Here is a 23213-nt window from a genome sequence, read left to right on the forward strand (position 1 = left end):
ATTAATACATCTTTCATGAAGACTTCTCATGGTAACACATTCATTCTGTCGCTGTAAATATTAATACACCTCCTACAGATTTATTTCATAGCCTGCAGTCTTTTCCAGAGGGTAGATGGTCAAACAGTTAATCACAAGGGGGCTGCCTGGTTGATTAAAGAGCAAGAAAAACACGACAAGTGTGATGCGAAAGGAGGATGTTCTGCAACCTGGCAGCTAGTAAAAACATCTGGAGGATAGGTGGCCTCTGAAGTAGAGGTAAAATATGTATTTGCTGTTAATCAGAGCTTATTAAGGGATACTTATCAGTATGTGGCACCCAGCTGGGTTCAAATTAATAATGCAACACAGAAATGTACGTTTTTCATCTGCATCATGTGCATAATTCTACAAATTCAAGTTGTTTTTTTAAATTACTTTGCTTTTCAGAAACATATAAGTAATATATATGCAACTATAAGCATCTAAAGAGACCTTTTATCAAAGATATTTCTCCCACTTCTCCAGCTATCTGGGCCTCTGGATTTATCAGTTTTCCAATCTAAGCTTTTCATTTAATTCAAAATGATGTTTCGATCGAATCTGCATGAATGGGTTGGGTCAGCTGTAAGTTTGACCTTTTTTTGTAGAAACAGTGAAGAAAATGACTATTTCTCCTCTGTTTTATTTCCAAATATAAATCAAAATGCAGACATTTGATGGAGTTTTTAAGTGCCCACTGTTTGCATAGTTCATGTGAGTTTTCCATCTGTTTCCATTTTCAGCTTTACTTCCCTTTGACTGAGGTATGCACTTGGAACTTTTTCTTCATCCATAAAGATGACTTTTCGTATTTCTTATTCTGTCTTATCTTCATGCTGAGAAAAGTTGCACAAAGACATGAAATTGGGAAAAACATGTGTATTATGGGCTCAAATTCAAGCTGAGGCAAAAAGCAGAATAATATAGTCTCAGGGTCTTCACATTCGGATAAAGATAAAAGCAAAATATGATCTCATTCAAAAAATAACCTCTGAAAGATGCTTTGAAAAGACAGACTTGAACGCTAAAACGACACAAAGAAAACTCTTTTAAATATGGTGAAATTTACTGAAATGATTTTTTGATGAGAATATGTTGTCCTCTATTTTCCGTCACTTATCCCACACTGTGTCGCCAAGGCAACAGTCTAAGCAGTGATCCTTCGACCTTCCTCTTTTTAGCCATCTCCCTCGGCTCCTCTGAGTTGTTCCCAAACCAGCCGACAGATATCTCTATAGGAGGCAGTGGCTCGCTCCCAGTGGGAAACAACAACAAATCTGACCAAAAGCCCGAAGGACGAGCCTATCTCGGGGAAGAGAATTACTGCTGCTTGTATTTGCAGTGTTATTCCTTTGGTCACAACAGATCGCTTACGAACATAAGTGAGGCTTGGAATATTGATCGACTGGTAAGTTGATAGCTTCACCTTCTAAATCTCTTTTCACCACAACCGACTGGTTCAAGGTCCCTATCACTGCAAATGTTGCTCCAATCCACCTGTCGATGTCTCACTCCTTTCTATCATTAACAAGACCTCTCTGCCAATCTAAAGGAAGCAATCCGCCCTCTTCCAGCTGAGGAATGACCTCGACTTGGAGGTGCTGATTCTCATCGAACCACCCCAGATCGGCTGGAGGTCTCTGATGGATCATTTGATGAAGCAGCGATGCAACCCTTGGCCAGCCAAACTGGAAACCTTCAGGCCTTTGGCTGCACCTATAAATATTGTCAATAAAAGTTATGAATAGAATCCCTGGTGGAGTCCAACATGCACTGGAAATTACTTACTACACAGAACCCTTTCAAAGCTTGTGCGTTTTTTCTGAAGTCGAATAATTCAGAAGCTCTCACAGACTTGGCCATTTATAGTTCATAACCCCTTGTTTAGGTCTCTCTGAACACAGTTCCCTCCACAGTGGGAAGGTCAACAGGCAGGATTCAACCCAGACGCTGCACCACTGACTATTTATCATCTCTATGAAACCCACCCAGTGTTGCCAGGTGGGAAAAATGTAGTATTATCATACCAGAGACATAAAATGATCGTATTTTGAGGGAAATTATCTTGTCTAATTATATGTCTATTGATGCGCTACAGTCACTCTCGTGTTGAACAGCGTCTAACAGCCACTCGCGGCTTTGCGTCAGTACAGAATGGATTCATCAGCAGCCCCACGGTTGCGTTAGTGAGAACTAATGAGCCAAATCATGAGGCCTGGAGGCCACCTCCTGTTACAAACTTCTGAGGCAAACGCAGCACGTCACTGTAGCTCACATAGAAAAGCAGGATTAGCTTGAAACTTGTCACATGGAAATGGAAACGCCTTCAGGGTTCACAAAAAAATCCGACAGACAGTTGCGACAGGCTGATTACAACCGATTACAACCACACATTCACAGAATGGTCAAATTATCGTATATTTGGTATTTTTTGGGATTCTTGATCATATCATACAAATACGATAATTTTTTGTGTTAGACCTGAAGATTCGTTGAGTCATAACTTTTGATCCCAGAACCTCTAAAGTTGAAAGCATTGACCTCAGAGTGATTCCTCCAGACACTTGGATCCCAAAGCTTTTCTCTCTGCAGACCACCTCACATTCATGTTATTGATGCTCCCTGGAAATTGAACCCTGAACCTTTGCAACTTCAAGCAGTTCCCCAACTTCTTGAGCTATCTTGACTTAAGTTCTTATCACATTTTCTTATCCCTTTGGATGTTATGCTTGTGAGGTATATATTCAGTTTTTAGCCTGACTGATACAGGGATTAACTGGCCGGTAACAAGGTGCTCATTATGCTATAATCCCACAGGATATTACAAGAGTCACAATCTTAAGCCTTCTCCAAGTCCACAAAACACATCCAACCTGGTTGGATATCTCCCTCACACCCTCCAATATTCCATCAAAGGTCCCAGGACCAGGATGAAAACCACACTGCTTCCACTGATCCTTAGGTTAGACAATTTGTTGAAGACTTTCCCAGGGAGGTTGAAAAGTGATTGCTCCTGTAGTTGAAACTCACCTTCTAATTATTCTTTTTAAAACTAGGGACCATCACCCAGATCTGCCAGTCCAGAGAAACTGTCTGAAATCCAGTTAGGCCATGAACAGAACAATGATCCCAAACACAGCAGCAAATCTACAACAGAATGTGTGTTTGCTGCCACTATTTGTTGTTTCTTTAAGCATTTTCCCCTCCAATTTGCATAAAAACAATTAAATCATTATCATAGTTTGGTTTTGAATAGGAAACCAGATGCATTAAACAGCTGTCTAAACATCCAGTGGTGCTTTGGCTCAGATAAATTAATCAGCCAAGAGGAAAGAGCAGCTCTTGTCAAACCTCATCACGTGTTGCATGTGAACAGCGTTGATATCGATGTCTGTGTTTATTCAATCACAAGCTGAGCTTCAGCCTTCAGGGAATTCCCAACCACAGGATCGATAAAGTAATTATAATGCTCATTTGGTGCTTACAAACACTGACAGTCGCAACCATTATGATCATGGAAGTGAGCTTGTGATGGGGTTTCCTTTGGCAGACAGCAGGGATTAGAGAATTATCTCTCCCCTCTGTCTCTGGCCATCTCTCCATCGCTCCTGCTCAATGGATTAGTTTTTATCTACAAGATAATCAGAGCTTTACTCTTGTCTGACAGGACTACATCTCCCACAGTCACGTAAAGTATACATCAGCTCCACACAGACTGCTGCAGTAGGACTGTTATCAGTCCACTTTCAAACCATCTGAATTAGATTTTCTTCTGACCTTTGTATAATTGGCATTAACAGATGCCACCAGTATTTAGATTTCACTCCTGCAGGGCAGAACTATATCAAAGTCTCGCTGTACTGAGCCAGTCCAGGAGTGGATCTCTGTTTTGGGTAAATTTTTTGGGTAATATAACACGATTAAAGTATAGATTACCTATGATTAAACAAGATTCAACATGCACCAGAAGACTGTTCCAGAGTGTGGGGGCAGCAACCAAAGAAGCTTGTTTTCTGTTGGTTTTAATCAGTGAATGAAGGACTTAACTCCTCTTCCTGCCTGCCAGGTTGTTTAGGATGTCGTCCCACTGTTTTAACGTTCCAGTAATGCACATACATACACATATTTATATATGTATATATGCATTAACGCGTTCATTTTGACATATTTATTTAACGTAATCTTGCCTAAAAAGCTAATTTTGCGTTAAAACATCACATTTCAGTTAACTTGCTTTAACATTGAGACCCCAAAAAACTAATATATGACTAACGATGCGGCATCAGTGGCGTTTAAAGAGGACGCGACATGTTAACACTGCTTTGTGAATGAAATGTAAAATGTAGAAAAGTTGTCAGACATCAGACTGAAATGTGTCGGTTTTAAACGTCAGTGCTGAAGCAAGAATGTGTCACTCCTCTCCTCATTTCTGTCCTCGTCTTGACTCTGATGGCAGGCATTAAGAAGTGAGGAAAAGAGCTGAAAAGAGGAGTCAAATGTGCTTATTAGTAAATGGGATGTGTTCTCCTATCTCCTGGGTGCCACTCACCTCACCTGTTCCCTGTGACATATCAGCTCACCTGCATTCACCTCCCTGATCACCGTTTGAACCTCGTCTTTTCGTCACTCTCTTTCTCTTTCTCTTCTCAGTTGAACTGTTGAAGCCCATATGGTTTTCTGGTCTTAGTTTCCTTCCCTAAGAGCGTAAAACCAGCCTCTCGTGTTTCTTTATTTGTGCATTTAGATTCTATAAAGAACCATTTTTGGTCTAAACTGATGAAGCACGTTTAAAAGACAGCACAGACTCCAAAGTGTCTTCTTTACATGATACAGGATGGGCTCAGTCTGGACCTCCTCTGCTTTTCCAGCTGTGCAGCTCTCTCAGCCCTCTCAACATGTAACCCTCCTAGCATTGCTTCAGGAAAACTGTCATTTATCACATGCACATGCTGTGGATGCCGTCATGGCTCCCCTATGAATGTGCTTTTTAGATGCATGCCAATATCATAAGTTACACTGCAAGTCATGCGATTTGACCTTTGCAGTTCGGTTCGTCTGTGTTGTGGCAACAGAGCAGCCCTGATAGGTCACTTTCTATAACTGCAGTCACACTTTGTTCGTTCAGCGCTTTTTATCTGAGGAGGGGTTTGTATCTCACTTTTGCACATCTCATGTCCATTCCTGAAAAGACAAGAAGCTCCTTTTAGATCTAAAGGCCCCTGTTTCAAAGTGATTATCAATTATATTCATGAATATGACGCCAGGCTGCACAGTGGTGTGGTGCTTATGAGCGGCTCCTGCAGCCCCAAAACATTCGTGTTAAGATGATGCTGAATTGACTGTAAGTGTGATTATGCTGGTTGTCTTTCTCCGTGGTCATAGCCATCTCTGCCGTGTGTACCCAGCCCAACTGAAAGACTAATACGACATAATACTCCATTTAATTACATTTCTTTTGTTAATTTTCCAGATTCATGCTTTTGCGTGTACCTCTGATTAATTCCATCCTTCTAAATCAACATTTTGAAAATCTTATTTCAGTTTTTAATGTTAATTTGATGGATTCTGAGCAGACACTTTTTTTTTTCAAAAATATAATAATTGGGCCAAAGGCAAATACTGATTGCTTTTCCTCTTTCATGTCTAGAAAACAACACAATTATAATGTATTATAATATAAGAAAACAAAGTTAGCATTGTAGCATTATAAAAAAAAATCTAATCTACAGTTTATAAAATGTTTTTAGCCCTTTATCACAATGTCTTCCATAACATTGTTTTAATAGAAACAGAGAAACGTGGAAAAAACCCTTTATAGGAATCATTTACACTTGTGCCTTCCTCTAAAAATGAAAGACAAATTAAAACACTCTTTTAGCCAGTTTAACCATTAGTTGCAGTGCCTATATTGCCCTTTCATTATCATATTTATAGTTTAAGGACAAAGTTAATATAACCCAACCGGGACGCACCAGACAAATCTGCAGACTCCAGTTAACAAGCTGCATGCCAGCAGATGCAGATGCTACGTCGATGTATCTCTGCATCCCTCGTTCTTTTAATGGAAAGTGTTGTGTTGTAAAAAAACATTTCATCATCTCTGATTGCGGAATAATTCAATCATCACAGTGGAGCAAACACGACGGATTCAGGAAGTACGCTGTGGGGGCTATAATGGTTTATTTAAGGGCTGCTGTGCATGTGTGAAAATGGTGTTGAATCAAAATCTTACAAATATAAAAGCACGAGTATAGCTGCACATACAATGCGAAACACATACAGTTTCCGTTTAATATCTTCAGTAAATCTGATAATCTTTTGGTTTTGTTCTTATCACACACACTCGGCTGGCTGTAACTTTTCACCACGGCTGAACCTCCTTATCGGACACAAACTTTCCGTGAGGCTCGGTGGCTCCGGGCGGCAGCAGCGCCAGGTAGACCGGAGTGATGGCGCCCTCGTCTGGTGACTTGGGGGCTTTTGGACCGGCCATGTCAGTGCGTACCCATCCTGGACAGCAGGCGTTCAGCAAAATCTGAGCTCAAAAAGAACCTTTGTGTTGTCATTGAGACTCAAAAACTATTCAACATATCAAATAAACTAAAGGTGTTTCATTTCAATTACCCCATCATTTGGTCTCTCCTTGGACAGACGACGAGCCAGAATCATGGACAGCGTCTGCGAGCACAGTACGGTGCGTTTGCTTAGAGCAGCTGGTGTAAAGCTTGATATAAATTCACTGTAAGACTGCAACACCTGAGACAAGTGATGAATCGATCATACCGTCAGGCCGGTTTTTGACACTCCGTACGCCGTCTCAGGCCAGCCACCCTGCTTGTGTTCGCCTCTCTTGGCCTCGTCCACGAATTTCTGCATCAGTGCGACCAGCTCGTCCTCTGTGATGTCCTCGCTGCGGAAACGCTGCTGGAGCTCCGGGCTGCAATTGTTCAAAGTATGTCTGCTGATGAAGCTCGAGACGTTCACCACGCGACCTAAACACACACAAACAAGAAGCTTTTAATCGCTCATCAACAATACCATCCATCCAAAATATCACAATCTAATCTAAGCAGGTTAGTTGTGTATTTCTATCAGGAATTTCTCTTTTTTGCTTCCTGTTATCGGATAATTGGTAGTACAAACAAAAAACCGACAAGTTCTGTGTAATCAGATCATAGCATTTTGGAAAAGTAATTATTTGCGCTCTGGACCAGTTCCGAGTCGGTACCTCCAGCTCTGATGAGCGGCATGAAGTGCGTCAACATGTCTCTGGCAGCAGTGAAGTTTGTCTTCAGGGTTTCCTCCGCCTGGACAGCAAATGGAGTTGGGTCGGCCGCTGAAGAGAGAGTTCACATGTTGTGACTGTTTCCTCCCTTCTCAAACCATCCATCATAGAAAATAAAGCACTTGGCTTTTAGTAGCTACTTTATTAAACTTATTAACTTATTAAAGCTTTGACGAAACAACTGTATCCGATGCTCTGGGGTGAGAATTGATTGGTTTTCCAACCCACAAACGTGAATGAAGAAACTCTTGAAATGCAGGAAACAAAGTGTCTGCTGCTTAAACTTCTTAGGAACAAATCTCACTCATTGTGTCCCCACCAATGTTCAAACAAGCCTTACACTTATGTACTGCGATAAAAGGCACGTAGAAGAAGAGGGCGATAAAAAAAAGAGACTAAACTGGGGGAATCAGTAGGTGTGGATGCTGTTTCGAGACATGGAAGATCAAACTTATTACGTTTGAACTGGCTGAATCAAAGAAGAGAAAACACCAAACAAGAGGAGAGGCAGAAATCATGATAGGAGGAGGCAGAAGATGAGAATAAACATTGAAGTGACTGAGATGCTCGAAGAGCAAGAGGCTGTCATCTCCATGCTGACCACTAGATGTCAGTAATTATCACACACTGTGTTATTCAATCATTCCGCCTGAAGCTTTGGTGACAAATTACTGAATTTTTCTGTGAGAATGGGACTTGTGATTTGAATAATTGTACATTTGGGCCAAAATAAAGTCTTAAAGAGCCGAAAATGAGTGCAGTTATTGGTGTAGGTGTAACTACACAACTCTAAGATTGTCACAGATGTGTTGGTAACTTAATCCTGAGAGATGACTGCAGACTGAGGCTGCTTCTTCCAACCATGAAGTGTATAATGAACTTGATGTATTCCTTTTGTTTGGAACCCACCTTTGAAAGCAATCCCAGCGTTATTGATGAGGACGTCCACTCCTCCGTATTTCTCTTTGAAGAAAGCAGCGGCGGCGGTGATGCTGTTCAGGTCGTTGATGTCCAGCTGGTGAAAAAGGGCCTTCAGACCCTCTGAGGTCAGAGACTCCACCGCCTCCTGACCTCGACCGCTGCAATGTGACCACAAAGGTTTCCTTTACTTCACCCTCACAAAAGGCAGATCTGCTGCACTTAGTGAAAACACTGCTGAACAACATTATGAGCAATGATAAGACGCAGTTTATATTCTGTTAATTCTGTTAATATGATCTCAGATGCAATACCACATTCTGACCAGTGGGCCATTCTCCTTTGCATCACACAGTGATTCAGCATTTTAGAAAGCTTTGTCGCACTCCACCTTTGTTAAAGGTATTTGGTCACGCTGCCTCGTTCAACTAATTAATCAAACCACACGAGACCAATGGAAGAGAACATCTGACCTTTTGTGCACTTTACTTATCAAGGTTTAAAGGTACTTAAGTGGAAACTTTCAGCGCGTTATTTCAGGCTTTGCGTTTCAATCCACCGCTGACAGAAACTGAAACCGGACTGTCTTTAATGACCTGCAGTAGCGGTCTGATTGTATGGGATTATGAGGATTTCGAGGACAAAATGTTTTTGCTTCAGTTTGAGTGTGTGAAAGGAACGCGTACACAGAGAAATAAAGCATTACATTTCAGTTGTTAAATCATGTCGAGGTGCACGGTCCACCCGGTTCAGGTGATGCCGCAGCTACCTACACATCTCTGGAGGTGAGGTAAACGTCCCCTGGGAACTGCTTGCAGAGCGCTCGGACGATGGCCAGACCGATGCCCTTGTTGCCTCCCGTTACCACAGCAACCCGGGTTGACATGTCTGACCACATGGAGAGCCATGGATGTTAAACACAAGCCAAACAGCAGTACAATAAACTTCCTGAAAACTTGAGAATGTCAACCTTTACCCAAACAAACTCTGAGTCAGATCCACACATAGGAGCGCTGACTGAAAATGGAAGATTTACGGAGTCATAACGACAATTTCATGGAAATAAAATGGGAAAAATATCCAAACACATGCAGGACAAAATAAGAAAACTGGACACAGAAACTCTTAACATTTCATACATCTAGTGATGAGTCGAGCTCAGAGATGGAACCAAAAGGATATCCACAGTTTAAGTAGAGATAAAGTGTTCAAAGTAAAAAGTTTCAGGGTCGAATCATCAGAACCGAGCTGGTTGTTATGAGCTTCAGCCGCCGTGCAAATACAAGGATTTATACGGGCTAACTTCAGCAAATAAGGTGTGAACTAACGCAAAAATATTTGCTGTATTATATCTAAATTAAACAGTAAAAGCATAACTTGTCAGGAGGACATTCTTTTTAAAAAACAATGGAAAGAAGGTGCTTTATTTCAACATTAAGCAGTGCAAGTCGTAAAACTTCAATCCTCTTACTAATAAAACCTGGATTATCCGCATCTTTGTCATCAGTTAATCTAAATTACGCCATGCCATAAGTTTTTCCTGCCTCCTACAGGAGCATTAAACAGTTTTTATATTCACAGTGGAAGTAATGCTCAACCGAAATTAAACGATAATTAAATTTCCTTTTGGTTCAATAAGCCACAAACTGACAAAGACGGTGGTGAAGTGGAGGTTTCTTACTGTTTTGTAGGTGTTGTGGTCCTGCGTGAAGCTGCGGTGTGAAAGGTTGCTTAAAAAAGAGGCTCTTTAAACGACTCACAGCTTCCGATTCGCGCATGAAAGGGGCTGAGCATAAAGGGCCATTTCACTGCTTTTTTCACACGCAGATCACATAAGTTCAGTCTCTGTTTGAAAACTACAATAGTTTGACTGCTCAAACCTGGACACAATTATTCTAAAGAGGCTGTAAATTTTTTAAACCTTTTTCTGATTTGTTAAAAAACAGTAAAGGGCCATTTCACTGTTTTTTTTGCATGCTGATCACATAAGTCCAGTCTCTGTTTGAAAACTACAGCTCAAATCTATACAGAATTATTCTCCACATTAAGAGAACCACACTCATTGTTTCTAGATAAAAGAAGAGAAGAAGAAGTTTAACAAAGTCGACAAGTGATGAAGAGTCTTGTAAGTGAATAAAGTAACGACGTAAAATGCATGAACTTTTCCTATGTAGTGAGATGAAGGATATCCTCATGGAAATAAAGGTGAACATGGAGAGTGGAAGGACTTCTGTGAATTCTGAGACAAATAAATCCTAAAGTGTGCTTTTAAGACCATGTGTAGAATAATTCAGTTCATATTTCAGCAGACTAACTATTGTGGTTTTCATACAGGGGCGAAACACATGTGATCAACGTGAAAAAAAGCAGTGAAATGGCCCTTTACTGCGGGCCATTTCTGATTAATACATCTGCTATTAATACATCTGCACCCTTGTTGGAATAATTATGTTCAGATTCAAACAGTTTAACTTTTGTAGTTTTCATACAGGACCCGAACTTATGTGATCAGCATGTGAAAAAGCAGTGAAATGGCCCTTTATGTCCATCCCTTCAACGCGCAAATCAGAGGTTGTGAATCAGAAGCTAATTTAAGCGTCGTCGCTTTGCGAAGTAAATGAGAGGAAAGATGGAGGAGTTCTGCGCAGCTTCAGTTCGCCTAAATGGAGGATTTGTGTAGCAAAAGTTCATCCCTTACTGGCACTTTTCCATGATTTATTAGGATTCAACAGAAAAGATTCAAATCACAACACCAGCATTTGTCAGTTCTTAATTAAATCAACTCTGTATAATTGGAGCTTGCCCCTTGAAGCAAATACCTTCATTATAGATTAAAAACTCTTTGCCTAATTAGCTGAAACTAGACAGCTTCTCCATAATGAAGCCACTACTAAACCAAACTGTCAGTATTTTCCTCTCAGCAGCCTGAACCCAGATCATACCACCGATTGCACCTGCCGCACCTTGTTTTCTGGAGACACTGTGGCTTTTCTGCCTATCAGGATGCAGACACACTAATCAGTCAACGTTACAGGGGAGTCCGACAGGAGACTGAATCAAGTTGTTTGGGTTACATGTTGAGACGAGATCAGACAGGAGTTAGCAAAGCAAAGTTCAGTTATTTCATGGATGAATAAACAGCAAACAAAGCTCTGTTTGCTTTAGAGCCTTTTGTAGGGTGGTGGTGTACAGTGTTAAGTTATTTCTATATGCAAGGGAATAAAGTGGAAATGCATTTCTAAACATGTTATTACACACAAAAGAGACGCATTGTTCCTTTTATCCAGATGTGAACAGTATTAATAACATCCAGAGCCGTGAAAGCTCCGTTCATGACTCAGATTCCTGCAGATAATCATGACTCAGCACATGCAGGAGGTGTTGACACAGGGCACATTGCCAGGCTTGTGGCTTTTCTGGTTTCTATCATTTGTGCCTTGTCATCGTCTCTCCTCCCGCCTGTGACCTGGAACACAGTCCCAGCAAAAGATCTTTACGGTCGTCTCAGCTCCTACAATGTTCCTCCATGAAAGAGGACACATGGGGCGCTAAGAGTCTTTTTTAAAAGTCATTCTCCAATTATTACACACGGAAGGTCCAGTTGAGCTAAAAATTCTCTTCTCCCAGGCAGTCCTGTCCAAGATGGCAGCGTAACACACGGTATCACAGATATTCACCAGGGCAGCTCTTAAAACCTTAAAATTACTCACTTACCAATAAGTTATTGGCATTTTGAAACTCATTCTGTGCACAAGGAGCATAGAAGAACATTAGTTGGTGTCTGATGTAGAGCGGGACGACCTGAGAGAGTCGTAACACTTAACCTCACTTTGTAAGTTATATTAAAAGTAATCGATGTTGTCACGAACACGCTGATGCTCATCTAACCACGTCATACATTACATCTAACTGACGTCCCATTTAAGTGGGAGGAAGGAGGACGTGAGGAGGGGAATCAAGGGTTAAGTTTTTGGGAAATGAAGAGAGGAGAGTGGAGTTTGGTTCCACCCACAATGACTTGCTTTTAGGGCAGGATGTTTATGCTTCAAGCTTCCTTTCTGCGTCGGTCAGCTGAGACTCTGCAACAAAACAAGAAGTGTCCCGCTCCCTGAGAGCGGGTTTCAGAGAGCAGATGTGATGACATCTGAGCACTTATCCACTCTGTCATGAGTGATTTCCACAGCGTACCGCTTGTCCTCGTCAAAATTTGAATGAACTTTGTGGAAACTTGATGTTTACTTCATGAAATCAATGTGAAGTCTTAATGACATAAAAACACAGCGTTGTAGAAAAAACATTTTATTTTATTGATTTCAGGACAAAGCACTTCATCCATTTAAGGCAGGTTGATTCACTTCATGTTACATATGAAATTAATTAGCCAGAGTTCGTATTACATGTTGAAAGCAGTTTAAAGCAGCTGGCCCAAACACGCTTTTAAGTTTTTATGTAACTTGCTGCTCGTATAAAATCACAGACAGTCACACACTCGGCTGGCTGTAACTTTTCACCACGGCTGAACCTCCTTATCGGACACAAACTTTCCGTGAGGCTCGGTGGCTCCGGGCGGCAGCAGCGCCAGGTAGACCGGAGTGATGGCGCCCTCGTCTGGTGACTTGGGGGCTTTTGGACCGGCCATGTCAGTGCGTACCCATCCTGGACAGCAGGCGTTCAGCAAAATCTGAGCTCAAAAAGAACCTTTGTGTTGTCATTGAGCCTCAAAAACTATTCAACATATCAAATAAACTAAAGGTGTTTCATTTCAATTACCCCATCATTTGGTCTCTCCTTGGACAGACGACGAGCCAGAATCATGGACAGCGTCTGCGAGCACAGTACGGTGCGTTTGCTTAGAGCAGCTGGTGTAAAGCTTGATATAAATTCACTGTAAGACTGCAACACCTGAGACAAGTGATGAATCGATCATACCGTCAGGCCGGTTTTTGACACTCCGTACGCCGTCTCGGGCCAGCCACCCTGCTTGTGTTCGCCTCTCTTGGCCTCGTCCACGAATTTCTGCATCAGTGCGACCAGCTCGTCCTCTGTGATGTCCTCGCTGCGGAAACGCTGCTGGAGCTCCGGGCTGCAATTGTTCAAAGTGCGGCAGCTGACGAAGCTCGAGACGTTCACCACTCGACCTAAACACACACACAAGGAGAACGTCTGAGGCTTAAAACTACTCACTGAACCTTTAGGTCTGTCGCAGTTATCAGGAAGGAGAGACAATAAAGAGCAGAAAGCAGATGCAGTAGAGTCAGGAAGTGTCCTGATTTCTTCCTTCAGCTTTGGAAAACAAAGTCCTCAGACACTCAAGTCAATTGAGGTGTTTGTTGCAAGTCTCCACAGGCTTTATTCTCGTAAATTTTAATTTTAATGGCGTAGGTGTATCATCTACGCCATTACGTTTGTTTTTTTATGATTTACGATTCAGTTGATTCAGTTAAGACCTGTCAGACTGGATGAGAAGCATCACCGAAGTTCCACCTTCAGGCTTCTAGAGATCAGGTTTACTTCTGGGCTCGACTGAAAGCATGGTATTAGCAGAGTTCTGCATATTGTTTGGAATTGTGGTAAAAGAGGGATTTCCTTTCTCCTCTTTATCGTTTAGAGCAGTGGTTCCCAACTGGTGGGTCACGACCCAATAGTGGGTCGCCAGACTCTGACTGGGAAAAAAAAAAGTTCAGGAAAATGACCATGCTTTAATTTTGAAGGGTTCAGAATGCATGCTGTTCACACGCCTGAACAGTAGGTGGCGACAAAACCCTCTAATGCTAATCGACTCCCGCCATTACACAGATAGAAGAAAAGGTACAGTTTCATATGAGAGTGACCATGGCTAAATCCAGGTACGACATTGACTACATAAAATATGGATTGTCTTATTTTGAGGACAAAAGGGGGAACGACCTCGGTGCACTTTTTGATTTGGAATTAAAATGCAGCCACTTGAGTGTTAAAGAGAATTTTCCCTCTCTACTGTCACACTCTTTTGTTTGCTTTTGTTTATCGTTAAACTTGAATTTTGTGTCTACTGACACACTGTGATATTTTATTTTATGTCAGGTTCAAACTGCAACATGTTTTCATTAAAGAAATTTGAGATGTTAAAGATTTCCCTGGGTCGCAGCTTGTCTATAACTTTAAGGTTGTCTATAAGTTGGGGACCACTGGTTCAGAGGCTACGATGGTTGTGCTTCTAGCAGGTTCTCCAAACTCTCCAGAGGACTTGTTGAGCTGCATTAGTGACCATTTGGTTCTTGGTCACCAGCCAGGCTCCTCTTCCTCAGTTGGGCTAAGAGTCTTGGTGGGTCTTTCATTCACAGTTACTGTTAGAAAACATTTCTGTACCTGTGCCTTTTTACAAGGTCCTGCTGAGATTTCAAGGCTTGGTTTTTGTCCCGATGTGCAACGTGAAACGTGGGACTGTGTAAACTCCAGTGACTGTCTTTCTAAACTATGTCCAGACAAATTAGCAAGACTCCAACCAAGTCCTCAACACATTCCAAGAATATTCAAAGCAAACAGGATGAACTGTACCTTCAATGCACTTTATGATGACGATGAGTGTGGATTGAGGAGGGGCCAATTGTAGCTTTATCCATTTGAAATCATATTATATTACATAAATATGAAGGAGTTTGTAAACCTTGTGAATTTACAGTATTTGTATCAGTCCTTCAAGAAGTCTATTAAAGGTCTAATAAAAAACTCCTCCTTCTTCCATTATTTGATCCTATTCTGTGTTCGTACCTGCAGCTTTGATGAGTGGCATGAAGTGAGTCAACATGTCTCTGGTGGAAAAGAAGTTCGTCTTGAGGGTCACTTCTGCCTGGCCACCAAACGGAGTCGTGTCCGCCACTGTGGAGAGTGTGAGCAAGACGTCAGTGTCATCTATGAACCCATCACTGCTGGTTTAGGACACAAACACTGGTGCTGCTCAGGCTGATTTCAGTCCCAGTTTGTACAAGTTAAAGCAGTAGTCATGATACTTAAGTGTGTTTGTCTTCGCTGCAGTTTAACATGAATCATTCTAATTCTACCTTTGAAAGCAATCCCAGCGTTATTGATGAGGACGTCCACTCCTCCGTATTTCTCTTTGAAGAAAGCAGCGGCGGCGGTGATGCTGTTCAGGTCGTTGATGTCCAGCTGCTGAAACAGGGGCTTCAGACCCTCTGAGGTCAGAGACTCCACCGCCTCCTGACCTCGACCGCTGCAAAGTCACCAAAAAGGTTTCCTTTACTTCATTCTTAAGAGAAGCAGATCTGCTGCTGACTTCTGATGGGTTTCTCTCATCTTAAGTTAGCGCTCATCTTATTCTAAAACTTTTTTCCTTAGCCCTATCGGCTGGGTGATGGGAATGGGAACAGATTCGGTTCGTTACTCCTGTTTTTGAGCTTCTGTTAGATGTGAGAGGAGACAAACAGTGATGTCATTTATGAGCTCAGACAGTTTGAAATACATGATTTCAGTAAATGAAACAAGGCTGGCAGACACTCTAAGATCAGAGACTCCACCGCTTCCCGACCTCTGCAAGAATGTTTCATTCCCAGCGATTTGTTTTGCTCGTTTTTTGGATCTTAACTTAGAGAATCTTTATCAACGTTTATCAGCTTCTTACCCCCAGAGACGGGGTTTTGCACATAATGTGCAGATAGTTTGGGTTATTTTCCATTAGAGTCCTTTGTTTGTGTTTCTGTCACCACTTACTAAACTGGTTTCAACTGCCAAAAAGTGAACACAAAAGCCACATATTTCTAATCACCAATCAGATAACAGCAGTATCACAAGCCAGTTGAGGTAAAGTTCAAAACTCGCACAAACTTATGTCTACCATTAATTTTTGAGTTCTGAAGTCATTTGTACCTGTTACTGGAGTAATAATTGTCCCTTTTTAACTTTTTGTGAACCATAAAAGTCAAATGATCCATAGACATGAAACAGAACACTTAAAGTTGTGGTGGTTCAGGTGTTAGGGAGTGAGCTACCTACAAATCTCTGGCTGTGAGGTAAACGTCTCCTTGGAACTGCTTGCAGAGCGCTCTGACGATGGCCAGGCCGATGCCCTTGTTGCCACCAGTTACTATAGCAACCCGAGTTGACATGTCTGGCAAAATAAAATAAAAAAAAAATAATTTAAAAAAAGCACAAACTCACATATCAAACACTCATTGACAGTGGAAAAATACATTTTTCACAGCACGAGTTACACATTAAACGCCTGTATATTTTTCTGCCCTGAAAATGAAAGAGTGCGATGAGTCACTTCACTTTACCCTGCAAGCTCAGAGTTCAACTAACGTTAGCCTTGGTTCTCCAAAGATTAGACTGACATCTAGATCTAGGTGTTAGCAGAAGGCTGTGCAGTGAAAGAATGTTTCCAGAACATCACTCCTTACAAAACATTCCTAATTGGCTGCGTTTTGGTATTTCTGTTTCCTGCGATAAAAGAATGCTCCCAAAACGGCGCTTCTTCATCTTTTTTAAAAGACTTTCGTCTCAATTGGTTGTGACTGTTTTCTATTAAATCTGCTGAAAATTCCGGTTGTCCTGCCACAATTAAGCACCCCGTGAATTTGCCTCAAGTAATGGGATGAAATGGAAGGTAATCGCTCAGAAGAGGCTGGATCCTTGGTTTAATTTACAGCTGCGTGCTTTCAAGCAAACTACAAGAAAGCTGGAAAGAAGATGGCGTTCCACTAAATTAGAGGAATATCACTTAGTCTGGATAGATAGGTTAACAACATAGAAGAAAGCTCTTCACAAATCTAGAACTGCTTATTATTCATCATTGATTTAGAAGAATAAGAATAATCCCAGGTTTCACTTCAGCACTGTAGCCAGGCTGACGAAGAGTTCGAGCCATGTATTCTTTTAACTGGTGATGATTTCATGACCTTCTTCACCAATAAAAATGTTTCTATCAGAGAGAAAAATCTCTCTATATATCTATATTTGCATAATATAAAGTTAAACCCACGTCAGAAGAACGTTTCGAGTGAACCATTCGACAGCCAAAACAAATCATCAGGGTAGTTCATGCATTTTAAAAAAACCAAACAAACAAGAAAATTCCTGGAATATTTTGGGAACTGAAAGACACTTTTGCTGAGTCATGATGACGATTACAGAGGGACAAATTTGTCTGACACATAGTGAAAAAGGGGTAAAATATCTACGGATTAGTTAACTTGAACCTGCCATAAAGTCACACCATCAGCCGTGACTTCTGACCTCTTGATATAAACTAGTTTGACAAGAATGACTCCTGAACGCTTTTACTACAGCAGGGTGACAAACTGTCCTTATTTGTAAATTAAATGCAAGACGAGCTTGGATCATTTAACCGCCTGTTTCAGAAAATGTTTTCTTTCAGAAGGCGGACCTCACGCGCGCGCTGGTAGTTTTCTGTTGCATAACGCTGACTTTACCCTTCGGATATCACCCTGAACAATCTTCGGCTGCAGAAAGCAAATCACTGAAGCTGCCAGCTAGCAAAGGAGACGGCAAAACGGAGGTTTCTTACTTTAAAGCTGGTGCCCTGGCGTGAAGCGAAGCTGCAGAGAGGCGCGGACAGCTGAGGAGGAAACGCACCGAGCAGGAGGACTGAAATTTTGCAACAATAAGGGGGCGAAGTCTTTAGTGCGCATACCCGGAAAAACAAGGCGAACACGTGGGCAGCGGAGGCGCAACATGGGAGTTTAACAAATAGGTAGTCTGTTTTACTGCATTCATACACCCGTAGATACGTTATTGTTGTTCTTCTGTAGGGTTCAGTGCGGCGTTTAAAGTCTGTAGCAGATGTAGGGTTTGGTTATAACACTGAAGGCTATATGGGGCAGGTTTGACGTTTTAAACTACAGGAAACGGCACACTTTATTTACAAGTCTGAGCTACAACTGCATGGTGTTTGCGTTGTGTGTAATGGTTTAGCTCAGGCGTCCGCACATCGGTTTTAAGGTAGTAAACTGCACGGAAATATAATGGTTAAAGGGATATTATCCCTGTTTTAGATTATGTGACAAATGGCAAATACCGGGCCAATTTTATTTAACATAGCACAGTTCATTACATGCGGAGCAAAGGCAAAGTATGAGAGAACAACACACAAGAAAATATAGCAGAGGTTCACATACATGTTTCTAAGTCGTGGGCTTCTGAGAACAGGAGTAATTTAAGTTAAATTTTTAATGTTAACACAGGTGTAATGGACATCAGATCAGCAGGAAGTCTGTTCCAGAGATCTGGACCCCAGTAACTGCAAGCATCCTCAGCAGATTTGGATCCAATTCTGGAAAGACCTGAGTGACCCGATGAGGTTATAAGCTCTGAACAAGTCACTGTGGGGCCAAACCGTTACATGCTTTGTTAGCTAGTAAGAGTGTTTATTCACCACAGGTCCGGGGAGGGGACATGGGAGGTTGTAGCCATAGAGCTGGACGAGCTGCAAGGAAGAGGAGGCAGAAACATGAAAGCACCATAAAGTCTGGTAAAAATAAGGTTACTGCTGCTGAGACACGTTCCAGTGGAGGAAACGCTTCCATCACTGCCACTGTTTATGTCTGTTTCTTCAGTATCTCTGTGTCACCAGCCGCACTATGTGAGGTTGATGAAGTTCCTTCACCAGCGAGGATTCACCTCAACGGTGCTGCAGCCGGCGCGCTTCACTGGTACGACTCTGGTGTCCTTTGTCTTCAGTATCCAGCAGTGCACTGATGCTAAAGCTTTGTTTATCCAACTGATATTTGCTGGAAGCTGTCTGATGAGGCTTTATCTTATAGCATTTGGTACTATGAACAACTAACAATGTGTACTAAGTGACACACAGCATGTATTAACAGGTGACAATTAGTTTTTTTATGGATGTAACAGGAGTTGTTGCTAATGATGCAAAACTTACAGTTTGTGTGTATCCTGTGGTTTCTCATTCAGACACAGGCAGGGGACTGCAGACTCTCCAAACTATAAAGGTAATTTAGCTTATATCACAATGCATTTGGTCAGAATAAACTGCACTGCTGTAAAAGCTCTTAAAGTTGCAACATGCAGTCTTATATGCTGTATTTTCTGCTTATTTATATAATTGTGGCACCTAGTTTCTGCTTTCCTGGCAAAGTAGGAGGCGGCTCAAGACTTTTTCCACTACTGTAGGTAATGCAGGTCAGATAGTTGCAAAAGCTGTTCGAGTCCAAGCTGAAGATTTGTTTTATGCACAAGCAGTTTTTAATTTTTGTACCTACATGTTACTTTATAAGCTGTAAGTAAAAAGAGAACCTTGTCTTGTCCTGTTGAGTCAGAATTACAGGCATATGAGTGTTGAACCTTCTGTCTTCATCTCCTTCTGTTGACAGCCTGGTGAGCTGATCATTTCTCTGCCAGAGTCTTGTCTCCTTACGACGTCAACAGTTCTGGACAGCTACCTGGGACAGTTTATCAAGAGGTGATTTAAAAAGATGTAAACATGGTTTTTCAGTCCGGTGTTCCAGTTTCTTCCTCTTAAATAGTTGTGAATAAACTGTGGGAGCACAGGAGCCACCGAGGGATTAAAGCAAACTGTCCAGATGTTTCTCTTTGCAGCTGGAAGCCACGTCTCTCACCACTCTTGGTGCTTTGCATCTTTTTGGTGTGTGAGCGGCACAGAGGGGAGGCCTCTGATTGGTTCCCCTACATCGACGTGCTACCCACCGCCTACACCTGCCCGGCGTATTTCGCAGATGATGTCATCGCACTTCTGCCAGTCGGTGTGCGGAGGCGGGCCGCAGAGCAGCGGGAGGCTGTGCGTGAGATCCACTCCTCCAATCAGGACTTTTTCAGGTGTGTACAGCACCACTTCTTCTTCTGTGCGTCACCGTGGTAACTGAAAACACAACCAGTGCAGGTTATGTTTGAGATAAGAAAGTAATGTATGGAAAACCAGAAAATGAAGGTAAAACGAAAAAAGAAGGTATTGGTTTAATTAAAGACGGGACATGAAAAGATTACATTGAACATTATTTTTCAAAGACATCCAGCTCAAAAATGTTTTTGACAATTGTTGCTGGCTTTTATATTGTTTTTAACTAGCTTAAGACAGAAAGGTTGCACCTAAAAGGCTAAAACTGACGATTTCAAGAAAATTTACCTCAGTACTTTGGTCAATTCTGGTTACTTTAAACGTGCTTTTTAGATAAATTTGACTTGACATTAATGATGGGCCAGTAATATTGTTGTTATAAGGTTGTTATTTTGCATGTTTGTACAGGCTTTGATGTTTTGCCAGCTTTTCCTCCTGACAGCTGTGCTTTTTTAATCCAGGATTAAATCTTTAAAGTCCAATAGATATTACACCAGTAATTTCAAACTCATCTGTGCCCTTTAAAATCGTATGTGAAGAAGTTTTTCCTTGAAATACTTGATAATGGGGGTCTATGAACATGCATTTGTGGCGCTGCTCGCCATGAAATGAGAAGCTAGAGCTAGGAGCTAGAAGAAGTTAGCCTGGAGCTCACAGCTCCTCCCTCAACAAAGTAAGCGGGTAGCTCCTTTTACCTGGGCTTGCTCCTCAGTCTCAGGCTGATTTCTCAAGTCAGAGCCCAAACATGCAGTAGTTCTGGAGCTCTCTGGATTGGGGACTTGGAAACACATGTTGCAGCATTTTGCTGCCACTTGGAAGCAGCATCATGAATCGATGCTCTTGGTTGTGTTGGTGCTGATGTTGGTCTGTTGGGAAAGACTGAAGTCAAAGTACCAAATATCAGCTCTGTGATGAAGTTAAACTAATTGCTGAATAATTAATAATTATTGGTCAGCTGGTCAGCTGTTGGGCGTTTTAACCCAACAAAGTATTTAAAATACACCAGAAGATTTATAAGAAGCTCAAGCTATGATTGGTTTATTTGTTCAGGTCGCTGCAGCCAATTCTAAGCCAGCCTACAGAGGATGTACTGACCTATGAGGCACTGAGGTACCTGAACACACAGATGTTCAATACAAACTTCTGAAATAATTACACACAGTATGTGAGGAGGAGTTTGTTCTGTCAGGTATTTCAGCTGTTACCTTCTCCTCCAGGTGGGCTTGGTGTAGCGTCAACACGCGCTCTGTCTTCATGTCCCGTCTCCCCAACAACTTCCTGTCTGGGCAGGATAATTACGCTTTAGCTCCATTTCTGGACCTCCTCAACCACCGTCCTGACGTGCAGGTAAACTGGTTGTAAATGTGGAACCACTGAAGCTCTTAGTAGATACTCTCAAGTGAATTTCCCCTATGTACACAACAAAACCTTTTCCACCAGGTGAAAGCAACGTTCAGTGATGTGACAAGTTGTTATGAAATCAGGAGCGTTTCCGGGACACCGCGTTACCAGCAGGCCTACATCAACTACGGTTCCCACGACAACCAGCGGCTGTTGTTGGAGTACGGATTTGTTGCCACTGCCAATCCCCACAGCGTGGTCTACGTGGACGAAGGTAAACCTGAGCGGAGCGCAGATTAATGTCCCACAACACTGACAGCATAACAAAGGAATGCTGAAGATGAAATGGTTGCATTTGTGGCGGTGTGTGAAAATTGGACATTTCCGTTTCTTTTGGCCCTCAGAGCTCCTCTGTGATGTTTTAAGAGGTGATAAGAGTTTGGATCAGAAGATTAAATTCCTCAGAGAGAATGATTTCCTTCAGTAAGTCTGTGCCATTTGCATTTTCATGCTGTTTACCAGTGAAGGTAGATATTTCTGACTATTCAGCTGCTCTTTAAGTGATCTTTTGTTGTTCCACCACTTCTGGGGAGGGAAGCTGTTTGTTTGTCTGACTGTGGACTGAGTCCAAACTCGTGGGAGATGGTTTGTAACTACTTCCAGCCCGATGAGCGTCAATATCTCCTTTTTTATGAGGTCTGAGAAGTCTCTCATGATGCACTTCCACAAACATAAAGATCAGACTGATATCTTCTGTTCTTAAAATAAAACAGGGAACTTCATCACAACTGATTAGCAATCTGTTGACTGAAAGCATCTGATTCTAATTTCACTGCTAATCCCAGGGGTTCGTATCTTCTTGTCCCCTATAGATGTGTGTTAATGGCTCATATTTAGTCACTTAGAGTTGTTTCAGATCTACTTTTAATACTTGTGTGGCTAAAATAAAATGACTCCTGCTTCTCCTCCGTCCTGCCAGTAATCTCACCGTGTCCAGTGACGGTCCCAGCTGGAGGCTGATGACCGCTCTCAGATTGTTGTCGCTGCCCCAAACATTGTAGTAAGACTGGATTTATGTCTGTATTAAAAGGAAAGATGTAGATTTTCCTGAAATCTACATCTGCATCCTTTGACTTGATCTGATTGTGTGACTTCAGTCACCAATGGAAGGCAGCGTTGCTCGGCCAGGCTCTTTGTACAGAGACCGAGGAGTGGAGTGTTCAGACGGCCAAGACTCTGTGTCAGCGACTACTACAAGATACACTCAGAGCTTTGGATAAGGTGTGCACACGCCGCACACCCGAATCTGTTTCCCAGTGATGCAACACCTGCACTAACTCGTTTTCTTTGTGTGTGTGTGTGTGTGTTAAGATCCTCCATCTCAACCAACAATGTGAGCAGCCAATGAGGGAGCAGCTAGATGTGGTCAGGTCGCTGCGGCAGGAGGAGAAGTGCATTCTGGGAAGCTGTCTGGAGGCACTGAGAAGCTCTGCCAGACGAAATGACCTGAGCTGACATCTGATTCGTCCTCTGTTCTGACCGCATTAAGCCAGGAAGTCTGTCCTGTCCCACAGCTGGTGAGAAGATAAGAGGTATACTGAAGGAGCTGCAGCTGTGCGTTTATACCAGGAAATATCTCATTATTGTGTCCAACTTACACCAGACTCTTAAATACATATAAACCAGTTTGTCTGACTGAAGTCACACTCAGTCAGACTTACACATCCAGATAAGATGTAATCTTAATGAAATATTTCTGCTACTTGCAGGACTTCATAACTGCAGTGAAACAGCAGCGAGTCGCTGTTGGTTTTTCCT

The 23213-nt window shown here is 42.1% G+C and overlaps 3 protein-coding genes across 4 annotated transcripts; 1 reads left to right on the top strand and 2 right to left on the bottom strand.

Annotated features, from left to right (window-relative positions):
* Positions 1 to 6177: 6177 nt before the first annotated feature.
* LOC140312747 (carbonyl reductase [NADPH] 1-like) lies at positions 6178 to 9993 on the bottom strand. The gene is made up of 7 exons (XM_072390540.1): positions 9906 to 9993; positions 8998 to 9112; positions 8216 to 8385; positions 7250 to 7357; positions 6805 to 7013; positions 6646 to 6699; positions 6178 to 6556 (listed from the first exon to the last, which is right to left on the bottom strand). Exons 2-7 carry the CDS (start codon positions 9108 to 9110, stop codon positions 6383 to 6385), a joined length of 828 nt encoding a protein of 275 aa, XP_072246641.1. The 5' UTR covers positions 9111 to 9112; positions 9906 to 9993; the 3' UTR covers positions 6178 to 6382.
* Positions 9994 to 12507: 2514 nt separating this feature from the next.
* LOC140312748 (carbonyl reductase [NADPH] 1-like) lies at positions 12508 to 17766 on the bottom strand. Its single transcript, XM_072390541.1, has 7 exons — positions 17748 to 17766; positions 16214 to 16328; positions 15265 to 15434; positions 14975 to 15082; positions 13154 to 13362; positions 12995 to 13048; positions 12508 to 12905 (listed from the first exon to the last, which is right to left on the bottom strand). Exons 2-7 carry the CDS (start codon positions 16324 to 16326, stop codon positions 12732 to 12734), a joined length of 828 nt encoding a protein of 275 aa, XP_072246642.1. The 5' UTR covers positions 16327 to 16328; positions 17748 to 17766; the 3' UTR covers positions 12508 to 12731.
* On the top strand, positions 17585 to 23206 carry setd4 (SET domain containing 4). Of its 2 annotated transcripts, XM_072390539.1 has the most exons (14): positions 17585 to 17933; positions 18424 to 18539; positions 18620 to 18710; positions 18796 to 18891; positions 19154 to 19191; positions 19573 to 19661; positions 19799 to 20035; positions 21105 to 21164; positions 21272 to 21401; positions 21495 to 21669; positions 21800 to 21878; positions 22375 to 22455; positions 22553 to 22676; positions 22767 to 23206. In XM_072390539.1, exons 3-14 carry the CDS (start codon positions 18635 to 18637, stop codon positions 22908 to 22910), a joined length of 1329 nt encoding a protein of 442 aa, XP_072246640.1. In that variant the 5' UTR covers positions 17585 to 17933; positions 18424 to 18539; positions 18620 to 18634; the 3' UTR covers positions 22911 to 23206. The 2 variants fall into 2 exon arrangements, with proteins under 2 accessions (XP_072246640.1, XP_072246639.1); XM_072390538.1 differs by having other exon boundaries at positions 18424 to 18710.
* Positions 23207 to 23213: the final 7 nt, after the last annotated feature.

Source organism: Leuresthes tenuis, unplaced genomic scaffold (assembly GCF_036924035.1).
Source record: "Leuresthes tenuis unplaced genomic scaffold, fLeuTen1.0.hap1 SCAF_8, whole genome shotgun sequence".
NCBI classification, from domain to species: domain Eukaryota; kingdom Metazoa; phylum Chordata; class Actinopteri; order Atheriniformes; family Atherinopsidae; genus Leuresthes; species Leuresthes tenuis.